At 38.1% G+C, this 15,030-nt stretch overlaps 1 protein-coding gene across 2 annotated transcripts in view; it reads left to right on the top strand.

Annotated features, from left to right (window-relative positions):
- ESR2 (estrogen receptor 2) overlaps positions 1-15,030 on the top strand; it is a 58,270-nt gene that overhangs the window by 4,352 nt on the left and 38,888 nt on the right. For both annotated transcript variants that reach the window (XM_040641804.1, XM_008701010.2), the window contains exon 3: positions 8,625-8,741. In XM_040641804.1, the coding sequence (XP_040497738.1) occupies positions 8,625-8,741 (117 nt within the window). The remainder of the gene's footprint in view (positions 1-8,624; positions 8,742-15,030) is intronic.

A 15,030-nucleotide genomic window follows, 5' to 3' on the forward strand; every position in this document is an offset into this window, starting at 1 on the left:
TGAAATTCTCTTTCCCTCTACCTCTGCCCCTCCTCCCATTCCCACACACTCTCTAAATAAATAGGTAAATAAATAACATCTTTTAAAAAAATAAAAATAAAATGAAGTTGGTTATATGAAAATATTTAGTCATTTATAAACATCATCCAAATTTAAGATATTTTAGCTTTTCTTCTAACTCTTCTGTATTGAGATAGCAACATCTTTTCTTTCTTTGTATTTTTCTTCTAATCCTAATCATATTTAAACCCACCTTCTCTAAAATCTTTGTAGTTGGGTGGATCAGGGCCCTCTGCCAATTTTCTTTATTTTTTTTTAGATTTTATTTATTTATTTGACAGAGAGAGACAGCCAGTGAGAGAGGGAACACAAGCAGGGGGAGTGGGAGAGGAAGAAGCAGGCTCCTAGTGTAGGAGCCTGATGTGGGGCTAAATGCCAGAACGCCGGGATCACGCCCTGAGCCGAAGGCAGACGCTTAACGACTGGGCCACCCAGGTGCCCCCTCTGCCATTTTCAAACTTAATTTTATTGAAAGAAAAAAAAGTCACAGATAAAGCCTATGCCATCAAATATTATCAAAACATAAGCTGTATTATTTGCTTATTTATAATGTAACACACAACTTTTCATTCTGTATTTAACATATTTAGTGCTTTAATATTTTTACTTATGATAATTCTAGTAGTAAATTAGAGGGCCAGGCCTACTTCCCTGCTATTATATAGTAAGAACAATTCAGATTTCTAAAATTTAGAACTGAACTCTTGATGTGATGACAATTCTCTATCTTGTCGAGATTCCAGAATTTTATTCCTTAAGGAAATCTCGACCCAGTGCAACTAACTATATCCTTTGCAAAGGATCCTTTTTATTTGCTGTTGGAAAAAAATCTCTACCTAAAATATCTTCGAACACTTAGACTAAGGCTGATGACAATGACAAGGGAGTTTCCTCTGTTCTCCACATGTCCTTCCTTCCTGCCGCAAGGGCCAAGAAACTATTGGGAAAGGGGAAAGAAATGTCACATTCTAAGTGTGCATAAGGGCAAGAGTGAGTGCTTTTACAGTTGCTTACTATGTGCATGATTGTTTCTTTGGACTCTTCATATTTTTGGCATCCTGTTATATAAAATGCATTGTTGTAACTGAAAATGGCCACCCAATTCTTCCTGTATATTGAGTGAAGTAAGAATGAAATGTATTTATCATATTATCGTTATTCATAATAAAAACTCTCAGCAAAGGAGGTTTAGACAGGGGATATCTCAACATAATAACCATATATGAAAATCCCACAGCTAACATTGTCCTCAATGGTGAAAAACTGAGAGCTTTTCCCCTAAGATCAGGAACAAGACCAGGATGTCCACTCTCACCACGTTTATTCAACATAGTGCTGGAAGTTCTAGCCACAGCAATCAGACAAGACAACAAATAAAAGGCATCCAAATTTTGTAAGGGAAAAGTAAAATTTTCCCTATTTGTGGATGACATAGTATTATATATAGAAAACCCTAAAGACTCCCCCCCCAAAACCAGTAGCACTGATAAATGAACTCAGTAAAGTTGCAGGATACAAAATTGATGTGTGGAAGTCTGTTGCCTTTCTATACACTAATAATGAAGTAGCAGAAAGGAATTAAGAAAACCATCCCATTTACAATTGCACCAAAAATAATAAAATACTGAGGAATAAACTTAACCAAGGAGGACAAAGACCTGAACTCTGAAAACTATAAAACGTCGATGAAAGAAAGTGAAGATGACAGAAACAAATGGAAAGATACTCCATGCTCATGGATTGAAAGAACAAATATTGATAGTGTCCATACTACCTAATATATGGATTCAGTGGATTCCCTATCAAAATACCAAGAGCATCTTTCACAGAGCTAGAACAAATAATACTGAAATTTGTATGAAGGCTCCTGAGAAACAGAAGCAATCTTGAGAAAGGACACCAAAGCTGGAGGTATCACAATCCCAGATTTCAAGATATACTACTTAGCTATAGTAATCAAAACAGTATGGCACTGGCACAGAAATAGACACATAATGCAACAGAATAGAGAGCCCAGAAATAAACCCATGATTATATGGTCAATTAATCTTCAACAAAAGAGGCAACAATATACGATGGGGAGAAAACAGTCTCCTCAATAAATGGTGCTGGGAAAACTGGGCAGCTACATGCAAAAGAATGAAACTAGACCATTTTCTTATACCATACACAAAAATAAACTCAAAATGGATTAAAGACCTAAATGTGAGACCTAAAACCATAAAATTCCTAGAAGAAAACATAGGCAGTAATCTCTCTGAAGCCTTAGCAACGTTTTCCTAGGTATGTCTCCTGAGGCAAAGGAAACAAAAGCAAAAATAAACTATAGGGACTATACCCAAATACTCTTTTGCACAGTGAAGGAAAGAAACCATCAACAAAACAAAAGGTCAGTCTGCTGAATGGGAGATGGTATTTGCAATGATATATCCATTAAGAGGTTACTATCCAAAATATATATAAAGAACTTCTACAACTCAACACCAAAAAATTATAATAATCCAATTGAAAAATGGGCAGAGGACCTGAATGGACATTTTTCCAAAGAAGACCTACAGATGGTCAACAAACACTTAAGATGCTCACCATCACTAATCACCAGGGAAATGCAAATCAAGACCACAATGGGTTACCACCTCACACCAGTCAGAATGGCTAAATAAAAACCACGAGAAGTAAGAAGTGTTGGTGAGGATGTGGAGAAAAGGGAACCCTCATGTTCTGTTGTTGGGAATGTAAATTGGTGCAGCCACTGTGGAAAACAGTATGGAACAAACTCAAAACATTGAAAACAGGATTACCATATGATCTAATAATTCCGCTACTGGATATTTATCCAGAGAGCATAAAAACACTAATTCACAAGGAGATGTGCACCCCAGTGTTCACTGCAGCATTATTTACAATAGCCAAGGTATGGTAACAACCTAGGTGTCCATCAATAGATGGATGGATAAAGAAGTTACACACACAATGAAATATTACTCAGCCATAAAAAGGATGAGATCTTGCCATTTGCAACAACATGGATGGACCTAGAAAGTATAAGGCTAAGTAAACTAAGTCAGACATAGACCAATACCATGTGATTTCTTTTCTTAAAGATTTTATTTAACAGAGAGCAAGAGGGAGAGTGTGAGCATAAACAGGGGGAGCAAGAGGCAGAGGGAGAAGCAGGCTCCTCACTGAGCAAGGAGCCTGCTGCAGGACTCGATCCCAGGACCCTGGGATCATGACCTGAGCTGAAGGCAGAGGCTTGACTGACTGAGCCACCTGGGTGTCCTAATACCATCTGATTTCACTTACATGTAGAATCTAAAAATAAATGAGCAAAGAAATCCCCCCCCCCCCGCCACCAAAACAGACTTTCAAATACAGAGAACAAACTAGTGGTTACCAGAAGGGGGTATGGGGGGGGGGGAACGGGTGACATAAAAGGGATTAAGAGGTACAAACTTATAAAAGTTATAAAATAAGTCATAGCAATGAAAAGTACAGCATATGGAATATAATCAATAATACTGTAAAAACATTGTTAGGTGACAGATGAGGACCGTGCTTACATGGTGAGCACTGAGTACTGTATAGAATTGTTGAATCAAAATGTTATACACCTGAGCTTTTGCTTCCCAGACTTGCCTATGGTTTTACCACAGCTTGTTTGTCCTGGATTGTAATTCTCTTTTATTCCCCACCAAAAAAAATCCATTTTCTGGTTAAAAAAAAAAAAAAAAAGAAAAAGTTATATACCCGAAACTAATATAATGTATGTTAATTATACTTTGATAAAATAAAACTAAAAAGGAAAAAAATTAAATCTATTTATCTAATCAATTTTCTCCACATTGTATTATTAAATAAATATATTCATTTTCATTGACTTTTTGAAAAATAGGGAAGCTTATTTTTTTAGTTGAATTTGAGCTGTAATTTCCATATAGTAAAATTCCTCTATTGTATAGTTTTATGAATTTTGAAAATGCATGTAGCCATTTACCCACATCATAATTAAGATCTGGAATGTTACCCTCAGTCCAAAAAGTCCCTGCAGGCCCATTGCCCCTAATTTCCTCCCAACCTCCCAAGCCCTGGTAGCCATTGATCTATTTTTTTTTAAATTTTTTATTATGTTAGTCACCATACAGTACATCATTAGGTTTTGATGTAGTGTTCCATGATTCATTGTTTGCGTATTTTCTTTCCCCATATTTTTGCCTTTTGCTAGAATATCATAGGATTGAATCATAAAGTATGTAACCATCTGTGTATCACTTCTTTCACGTATCATGATGCTTTTAAGATTTATCCATGTTTGTTGTATGTACCAGTGGTTCACTCCTTTTTGTTACTGGGTATCGTCCCAACATAGAGATGTACCATAGTCTATTCATTTGGGATGTTTCCAGTTTTGTGCTATTTTGAATAACACTTCTATGAACAGTGATGTATCTCCCTCTCTGTAGACCTATATTTTTGTTTCTCTTGGGGGAATACCTAGGAGTAAAATTACTGGCTGTGTATGATAAGTATATGTTTAATTTTATAAGAAACTAGCAAACTGTTTTCCGAAGTGGCTGAACCATGTTGTACTCTCAACAATAACATATGAGACTTCCAGTTGCTCTACATCCTTGTAAAAATCCTTGATATTGTAGCCTTTTTAAAGGTTTTAGATATTCTATTGGGTATATAATTGTCTCATTGTGGTTTTAATTTACGTTACCCTGATTACTGATCATTTTGACCATCTTTTCATGTGTTCATTGATTTTTTTCTCTCTATATTTCTTATATGTACTGTTTTATTCTGTTCTGTTGACCTAGCTCTTCATTCTTATAAGTGCTACATTATTTTAACTATTATAGTTTTATTTTTACTTCTATTATAATTTTATGCATTTTAATACATACCAATATAAATACCTCCTATTTTAAAAGTATTCTGGCTATTTTATTTTGTTTATTTATCCATAGGGACATTAGAATAATTTTATTAAGTGGCCTCCCATCCTTAATGTTAAGAAAAGTAGAGAATTATTTTGGAAGGAATCTTTGGAATAGCCCTCACATCAAGAACATTTTATGTCTCCAGTTATTTAGGCCTTTTATATCTCTTTTACAGTTTTGTTAGTTTTTAAAAAAATATATATCTGGTACATTTCTCAGTGGTATTTCTTTTCTTTTCTTTTCTTTTCTTTTCTTTTCTTTTCTTTTCTTTTCTTTTCTTTTCTTTTCTTTTCTTTTTTAAAAGATTTTATTTATTTATTTGACAGAGATAGAGACAGCCAGCGAGAGAGGGAACACAAGCAGGGGGAGTGGGAGAGGAAGAAGCAGGCTCATAGCGGAGGAGCCTGATGTGGGGCTCGATCCCACAACGCCGGGATCACGCCCTGAGCCGAAGACAGGCGCTTAACCGCTGTGCCACCCAGGCGCCCCTCTCAGTGGTATTTCTGTAAATATCATTCTTTGGGGCTATTTTATATTCATGTATAACAGTAATACTATTCACTTTCATATTGGTATTCATAATAAGCTTTTATCATTGTCCTTCGAAAGTTAAAATTTATTTGAGCACTGCTCACGGATCTTTAATGCTTTGCTTTTTACGGCTTTAGAGGCCGAGCTTTAAATGGGAAGCTCTGACAGCTGGTAGGTTATGTAGAAGATTCTTATCTTGGAGGCACATATTCCGTTAGTTCGGATTTATTTGGCCTTGAAGTCATGAAGGATGTCCTGAGGGAACAAGATGCAAGGTCGTTGCCTGCTGTTGAGGGATAAGAGTGCCAGGGAGGGCGCGGGTGATAAACATTGCTCTATTGTTGAAGGGACAACCCTGGGAGACTAAACTGAGCTGAAACTCAGATCTGCTGATCCCAAGTCCAGTGCTCTCTCTCCCCTCCACGTGGTTGTATATAAAGGACCACAGGTATTCAGACGGGCTCACTCAATAATTGTGTAGAGAGTACAGAGATAACCTGTTATGTTTTAGATGATAAAAAACACATTTTCCTATAAAGCTTTATATCTTAAAGAATTAGCTACATATTTTGCTTTTAATTTTGCTTTGAACTTTCCTCTGAGTTCTATTAGTATGGAATAGTGTGCTTCTCAGACTGTTGCATGGAACAAAAAAAACATTTTGTTTTTTTCGGGGGGGGGGCAGAGAAAGAGGGAGAGAGAGAATCCCCAAGCAGACTCTGCATTGAGTGCAGAGCCCGACGTGCGGCTCGATCTCACAACCCTGAGAACATGACCTGAACTGAAATCAAGAGTCAGATGCTTCACTGCTGGAGCCACCCCGGTGCTGCTCCAAGAAAGCCGTTTTAATATGTGAGGTAGTTCGTGTAGTTTGAGGAGGACTTTTTTTCCTTTGTCAGAAGTGAATTCAATTACCCTGACCTTCTTGCATAAGACATTTTCTAGGCTATTTTTATTTAGTGTGTTCATATTATTGTGCTTTGATTTTTTTAAAGTAAAATGATCTTTTAAAATAAACTCTGAGGAAAAAAAAATGAACCTCTGGTCCCTTAAATGCTTATTGTTATAAACCTCTCTCTAAAACTGAAAAGGATGACATCATGTATTCTTTGAATTTTTAGAAGGTCCTTGAAAGATCGTTGCTGTGATGGAAAGTACTGTGAGGTTGCATTTATCTTCTAGCCATAAAGCATTATGGTCTAGAGGGCAATGGAAAGTTTCCAGTTGGAAATCTATCTTGGCTTTTAAAATATAATTTATTTTGGAATATTACAAATGAGGATAAAAGCAGTGACAAGATAATTATCTGTTCTTTAAAAAAATGTTATACCTTATATTATCCCCTCCTCTTGAGTGTGTGTGGAACCTGTAAATATGAGAGTTGCTCCCTTGGTTGGGTTATCTTATATGGCAAGTGGTATTGGGGGAGTCTCATGATTACGCTATACTTATGCAAGACTCCATCATAACGGAGTGAAGACAGACTGGAAGTCAGAGAAGCGCCCCTCCTGGTCTGGACGAAAGCAAGCATGTGCTGTGAAGTGCTTTTGGGTGGGGAACTGGTTCCTCTGCAAGTAGACAGCAGTGCTCAGCTGCTGGCCAGCAAGAAAATGGGAACCTTGTTCTAACAGCTGCAAGGAGCTGATTCTGCAAACCTCTTGTATGAGTTTGGAATAAGACCCTGAGCTTCAGATGAAACCACAGCCCAGCCAACACCCTGATCACAGCCTTTAAAACCCTGAGTAGAGTAAGCTGTGCCTGGATTCTTGACTGGTGGAAATGAGATGATACATTTGTTTGGTTTTAAGCTCATAAGTTTGTAGAAATTTATTGTGCAGCATGGAAAACTAAAACCATGACCTTAAGGAGATTATTGAACTGAGCTAACGTGTTTTCTTTTGAAAAATGGGAATCCTAGCTCTTCATAGGGAAGCTATAGGATTACATGAAATTATAAAGTATCTGGAAATCGGTGGGTCGTCAGAAATGTTGGCATGCCAGGCTTCCTGCACATGGCTGGTATGAGGGGCACTTGACCGTGGTTTCTGCATCTCTGGAGTAACTGGCCCTCCTATTTCTAGAACTGTGCAGTCTGCACCTTTGCTGCCCCCACAGGCTGGCTCAGGGAATGATGGTAAAGTCACAAACAACTGAATTTCAATTTGTGTTTGGTTGAACAAGTGTTACTGGAATCTACCTGAAGTGAGAGAGAATTATAAAACTTGATTTTGGTCCAATCGTGGAACCATGTTTTTTGGTCCAGGGATTGGGGAGGGTGGCTCTACTTCTCAAAGCTCGGCCCTGAGCTCTGGTTTGAGTTCCGGTCTGCACCACACGTTTCCACATTCTCCTTGGACCAGCAGCTACCTCAGGCATTTTGTTTTTTCTCCTGGGAGCTCAAGAGGCCAAGCCAGACTGTTGGAACATCCCATCTACTAACTTACCACTGGCTAAAGCAAGTTTCAGGGCCAAGCTTGACATCAGTTGGTGGGCAAGCACACTCGAGTGTACTGAAAGGTTACAGGGCTGAGGGAGGCAGTGGAGAACGGAGAACAATAATCACCACAAGCCTCCAGTGTCAGTTCCTTTGGTTCTTCAAGTCGCTCATTTCTTTATCCTCTTAGTGATTAGTTTCATTCTCTTATTGGACTGTGAATTCTCATAAAAATGTCATGTTAAATTCTGAAGAGGGATATACATAAAAGAATGTAAGCCGTTGAATTTGGTGACCTAATGCACAAGGCCTGTTCTTGAGGAGATTCTGTGATTTGCAGCACCAATTTCAGGCAACTGTCTCACTTTCCGTATCCAAAGGAGAATATTTCTAATGTATCTCTTGAGAATTCGAAGAACATGTGGAGAATAGCCTATTTGTCAAAGAGTAAGATATGGAAATATTCCTAGGTTTTCTTGACTCACCAACAAGGCACTGATGAGGCTGAACTTTGGCCTTTGTGTCTGTACCTATCATTAAGAAGATGTCGCCTACCTCTCAGCTGAGTAGCATTATTGCTGTTGTGACCAGGAAGATATTTAATCAAGATAATGTAATAACAAATAGCCTGCCTTTTTTCCCCTCTGCTGTAGGACATAATGATTACATTTGCCCGGCTACAAATCAGTGTACGATAGATAAGAATCGGCGCAAAAGCTGCCAGGCCTGCCGACTTCGGAAGTGCTATGAAGTGGGAATGGTAAAGTGTGGTGAGTTTTTGCTTCCCCTTTCATCATGTGTGGGCCGTGGTGACACCTTTGTCAGACCGGACAGGCGGAGGGACTGGGGACAGGTAGCCTGCGTGAGAGGAGATTTAGGACTTAGTCATTATCTTCAAGTATGTGTACGCTGCCCCGTTGGAGGGGGCATTGATTTGCTCCCTGTAGCTGTTGGAGGGCAGAGCTGAGGTGAACAGGAGCAGGTTACAGGACACATTTTGGCCCAACGTAGGGAAGATCTTTCTACAATTCAAGTGGTCTGATGACACAATAGGCTGCTGCATGAATTTGAGAACTCTAGCCACTGAAGCGCGCAGCTGGGTTGGATGACCATCGCCGGAGGCCTTGAGGAGTCTAAGGAGGAAGTGCTGGTAAACGTTCACAGTGAAAGCCGTGACAAGAAAGTAGACTACCTGGTGGGTTACTTGGATAGCTGGGGGGAAGACTCAGGCCTGTCCCCTATTAGCTTCCTAGAGAAGATCTATAGAGGGGTCAGAAACATGATAGAACTATGGAAAACCCATAGAACACAGATTGTTATGATGCATGTCCACACATAGATGCTTACGTCCGTGAGAAACAAAGAAAAATGGGCACATTAGTATAACAACTGACAAGAATGCCTACATTCTGCTCTCTCCACCTGGCTAACTTCTGGTTCATTCGTCTGTACACACTTGCTGGTTTATGCACGCTCACATCAGCTCTGCCTGTACTTTTCCTGTTATTCTGCTCGTCAATATTTTGCCTGTGGTTAGTTGTAATTTCTCTCTTTGTTAACTATTTGAAAAATTTAAAACAAGAGTCTCTTCTCTCTGACAGTCTCTTAGGAGCTCTGCCTGTTGAACATTCTCTGTCCTTTTTTTTTTTTTAATGTATATAATAAGACATCTCATCCAGCGATATCACAGTACCGCAGAAGTCCTCTTATTTGATCACACTTCTCTGGCTTCCCAGAATCACCGATGTTTTTTGTTTTGTTTTTTTGTAAAATACCCCTGCCAAAGCCCGCGACCTCCCAGTGTGTGCTGGTTACTCTCTAAAACATTCGAGCATTTCTGTTCCCACCACTTCAGTTATATCCTTGTCAGTAACCAGTGGGTTTCTTCCAAAACCTATTTCTACTCATTGTAACTGTCAGATTATATAGTTTAATTAGAATTTATGCAAGCATATGAAAGAAGAGTAGGAAAAGACAGTCGTTTCTGTGAACGCTTTGGATAAAACTGTACAGGAGGGGCACCTGGCTGGCTCAGTCCGCTCTTGATCTTGGGGTTGTGAGTTCAAACCCCATGTTGGGTGTAGCACTTACATTAAAAAGTACCCCCCAAATTGTAAAGGCCTAGTAGCTATTGAGTTAGGTATGAGTGAGATTAAGGGGAGGGCTCATAAACTGAGAAAAATTCTGAATTTGGATCGCTTTATGAGTGCCTAAGTTTTCGCTCTGTTTTAACGAAGCCGAAATTGAAAATTCAGAGACAGTGTATCACGTATGTAAGAAAGTCACTTGTGATTTAAACTGACAGAGGTACTGAAGGAGAAGGCCTTGGCCCTTTGACAAAAGATTGCAAATCAGCGTTTCATATTTTAAGTTAATATTTTAAGGTGAGTCTATTTTTTAAAAAGTGATTTATAATTTAGTCTTAGGATAGGAACGCTAGTACTGTCCTACCGCCTGTTGGATAGCCAGCTGCAGCCCTGCGCTTTGGGACCAGGCAGGAGCACCTGCATATTCCGCCTGCAGGGGGCAGTGTATGTGGCAGGAAGAACAGGAGGACAGGACTCCCAAACCCGGAAGCTCATTTTTTGCTTCATTACTTCTTGGGAACGGTGACTGGTCAAACTTAACCTTTCTGGCCCTCGGTTTTCTTATCTTTGAAAAGAAGATATCGGTTTCACTGAGTTTTGTTAGGAATGCATGCAAAAAGAGACATAAAGACCTAGCACAGTGTTTGGCACTAAATTTTAGTTTTCCTTCCTTTCTCTCTCCCTCTTTGAAGAGCTCATATAAATTATGACGAGTTTTAATGCAATACAGTCTTGCACAGGCAGAGTATAGAGAGGTAGTTTAAAAAAAATCTTTCAAGGGGCGCCTGGGTGGCACAGCGGTTAAAGCGTCTGCCTTCGGCTCAGGGCGTGATCCCGGCGTTCCGGAATCGAGCCCCACGTCAGGCTCCTCCTCTATGAGCCTGCTTCTTCCTCTCCCACTCCCCCTACTTGTGTTCCCTCTCTCGCTGGCTGTCTCTATCTCTGTCAAATAAATAAATAAAAATCTTTAAAAAAAAAAAAATCTTTCATGACCCTTACTCAAAAGGGTATCTGCGCCCCCATGTTCATAGCAGCGTTATTTATAAAAGCCAAGGCATGGGATCAACCTAACTGTCCACAGACAGGTGAATGGATAAAAAAGTGTGTGTGTGTGTGTGTGTGTGTGTGTGTGTATAAAAATGGAACGTTATCCAGCCATTAAACACACACACGCAAATCCTGCCGTCTGTGACAACATGGATAGATCTTGAGGGCGTTATGCTAAGTGAAGTCAAAGACACATACTGTATGATCTCACTTACATGTGAAAATCTAAAAAAAAAAAACAAAAAAACCAAACACCAAACCCAAACTCCTAGAAAAAGATATCAGATTTGTGGTTACCAGAGGCAGAGTGTGGGGGGAGAGGGAATTGGAGGGAATTGGAGAAAAGTGGTCAAGGGCACAAACGTCCAGTTACAAGATAAATAAGTACTAGCAATGTAACATACAGCATGGTGATTGTAATTAGCATTGCTGTATGATATATATGAAAGTTATTAAGAGAGTAAATCCTAAGAGTTCTGAAAGAAGAAAATTCTTTGTTTTTCTTTACTTACCCTCTTTATGGTAGCTCTATGAGATGATGGATGCTAACTAAACTTGACTGTGGTTATCACTTCACAGTATACATAAACCAAACCATTACGCTATACGTCTTAAACTTACACAGTGATATATGGCAATTATTTCTCAATAAAACTGGAAAAAATTCTTTCATGGAAAACAGAACAAGAGAAAAGGTCATTGAATTTGGCCAAAAAGAAATTGGGTAGGGCTGTCTAAGAAAAAAATATTATCTTTGGAGATTGTAAAAGGGATGAGATGGGTTGATACGCAAACAGTTGGATATTTAACCCTTTACTGACCGCAGAGAAGGCCCATTAGGAGTGAATTTTCCTAAGGATGCCTCCCTCCCTTCCCAGCACTCTTCTTGTCTGCCCTCTCAATAAACCCTCCATCCATATTCCTCTTTCTCTCCAGTCTTGGAAGATTAGGAACCTACCCGCATCCTGGATCCTCCGGCATCATTTCACTTCCCCCTTTAGAAGTTATGTCTCTTCTGCTATTGCCTTTTCCTTCCCATCTTGTGTGTTCAATGGAAATATCAATATGGTGGTTTAGATGGTGGGAGGATACCCACCCAGACTAACTCGAGGGATAAGGCTTCTTTATAAGGATATGCTGAAACGTAAATAGCCAGGAAAACAGTCTGAAGAGGCACATGCTTGGTCTATACTCCTGTGTTGTGAGAATAAATCCACGTCTTCCAGATATGATCTCTTGATTCATCTGCCGTATGTGCACAGGAAAGGGATTTGATAGAGAGGTGGTATAAAGTGGTAAAAGCACCACCTGTGGATTCAGACAACTGCTTGAGTTCATATGCTGCCTTCACTATTTTCTAGCTTTGCCACCCTGGGCAGGTGATTTGAGCTCTCTTGTGCCTAGTTCCTCCTCTGTATTGTGGAGATGATAATAGCACCTGTCCTCTAGATTAGTTTTCAGAATGAAATCTGCTATATATGATACACAAAGTCTGACTTGTAGAAGCTTCCAGTAGGTGTTAGCTCTCGTTATCATTTACCATCATTACCATTGTTGTTGTCATTGTCATCACCATTATCATCATCCTCTTTTCTCAGGGTTATTTACCACTTTCCAATACAGAGCACTCCTGTTTGGTAGATTCCTTCATCAGGCTTGCTCAGAGGCACACCAGGTGACTCTGCCTAGATTATGTGGGGAAAGCCATGACACTAGAATGTCCTTGGTAGAAAACAGTGGGTTCCTTGCCAAGGGCTTTATGTTATTGATTTTAGAATCCCAAGGACTCAGTACAAGGCCCAGTATATAGGGCTTTGTAAGTGAACGTTGGTCAAGTAAACTTGGGTGCATGGATTCGTAAGCCTTTCTCTTTGTATGTAAACCTGTTTTGTAAACTCCATTTCCTCATATGCTCTACAAAAAGGAGATGTGTGATCAGAAAGGTGCTTTCTTAAACCAAACATTTTGTTCCATTTTACCCTGGGTAAAATTACCCTTTACTGATCTTAAATAATACCTATAGCTCTCTATCTGATTACTAATAAAATGAATTAGATTTTAGACTTTAAGTTCTTTTAGTAAATACTACAGTTTGATTCAGTTATCTCTAGATAGAAAGAGCCCTTCCTTCTACTTTGATGAGCCAAGGTAAGAAGAAATTCAGATAAATTTTCTTGGGAGCAAGTAATTTAAATGTATTCATACCTCCTAACTAATATTTCTTTTTAAAAATGTGGACAGCTAATTTTAGTGAACAAACATAATGGTGGGAATATAGAAACTAGGCATATTGCAGATATAACTTTTAGGGTTTTTTTCGTGTTGAGAGGGTTGCATATAAAAGTTGTACCCATGCTAATGACATCCTGACTTATATGTTTCTTAATTTTCATTTTGTATTTTTGTCTTTAACCAATAGATTTTTAGAAATATTTTTGTGCTAAACTTTATAGGGGCTTGGAAGTTATATTTTTTTGTTATTTTTTGTGATCAAAGAATATGATCTGTGATATCAATTTTAGTTAAAATTATATTCATGAACTAGTATGTGATAATTTTTGCAAATTCCATGAGTTTTTATAGCTCAAGTTTGTGAATTGTACAATTCCAATGTTCTGTGTTCTGCCTTTTCCCCCAATTGTTTGCTCTGTCAGTTGCTGAAGAAGATACATTAAAACAGGCATTATAATAATGTATTTGTCGATTTCTCTTTTTCATTTAGTCACTTTTTGGTGTTATGTTTGTAGGTTGTGTTTTCTTGTTTTGATGTTTATGGGTTTAGAATTATTTATCTTCCTTTTATAATCTGATGAGGCCTTAATAATTTATGCCTTTTAAAGTTTATATTTTCTGATATTGATAGAGTAACTGATTTATTTGGTTAATTTTTGTCTGTTATCTTTTCTATCCCTTTATTTTCAGTTTTTTGTATGTTAGATGTATCCCTTACAAGAAGTCTGTGTGTAGATAGAAAAAAAAAATGTGATCTCAGAGTTGCTCTTAATTGATGAATTTAGTCTATGTTTATTGTGATCACTGATATTTGAATTCATTTCTGTCATCTTATTTTAAGATTTAAGCAATTTCATCATATATTTTCTTTTTTTCCTTTTTGGGATTGATCCCATTTTCTTGTTTTATTTTTCCTCTTCTGCTAGTTTGGAAGGCATACATTCTGTTTCATTTCTTTTAGTGACAATTCTATTTTAGCATGCATTCTTGATTAATTTGAGAATTCATGCCATTCTCTCTATTAGATAGTTCTCTTTCCAAATAAAGAATCTTAGAAAGTTCCAGCCAAAATTATTCCTCTCTCATCTTGTTATTATCCAGTATTTGATTCTACTTTATTTCTGTACCTCCAAAAATTATTTTATTCATTCTATGTTTATTAGATTTCCTCTCATCTTTACCAATTTATTTTTTTTACCTTTGCATCTTGAATTTCATTGCTTCTCTTAGGTTCATTTTTCTCCATCCCAAATAACACAGTAGTTATTTCAAAAGGGCTGTAATATATCTTTTTAATCGTTGCTTAACTCTAATGTCTTTGATTTATCCTCACTCTTGAATGATAGTTTAGCTGGGAATATAATTCTAAATTGAAGGTTTCTCCCTCCCCACACCATCTTAAAGACATTATCCCTTTGTGTTTCTGATCCGTAAACCTACAGTAACTAAAACATATTGATACCAGCACAGGTGTAAAAAAAAAAATCATCTATTTACACATATACATGTATATATACAGAGGAGAAAATCCAGAAGAAGCTACCTTTTCAACATGGAGCTTGAACTCACCACCCTGAGATCAAGACCTGAGCTGAGATCAAGAGTTGGACATTTAACTGGCTGAGCCACCCAGGCACCCCCAGAAGAAGACACTTTTATATATATTTATTAAATGACAAGGCATTTTATAAAA

Source organism: Ursus maritimus, unplaced genomic scaffold (assembly GCF_017311325.1).
Source record: "Ursus maritimus isolate PB19 unplaced genomic scaffold, ASM1731132v1 scaffold_25, whole genome shotgun sequence".
NCBI lineage: Eukaryota > Metazoa > Chordata > Mammalia > Carnivora > Ursidae > Ursus > Ursus maritimus.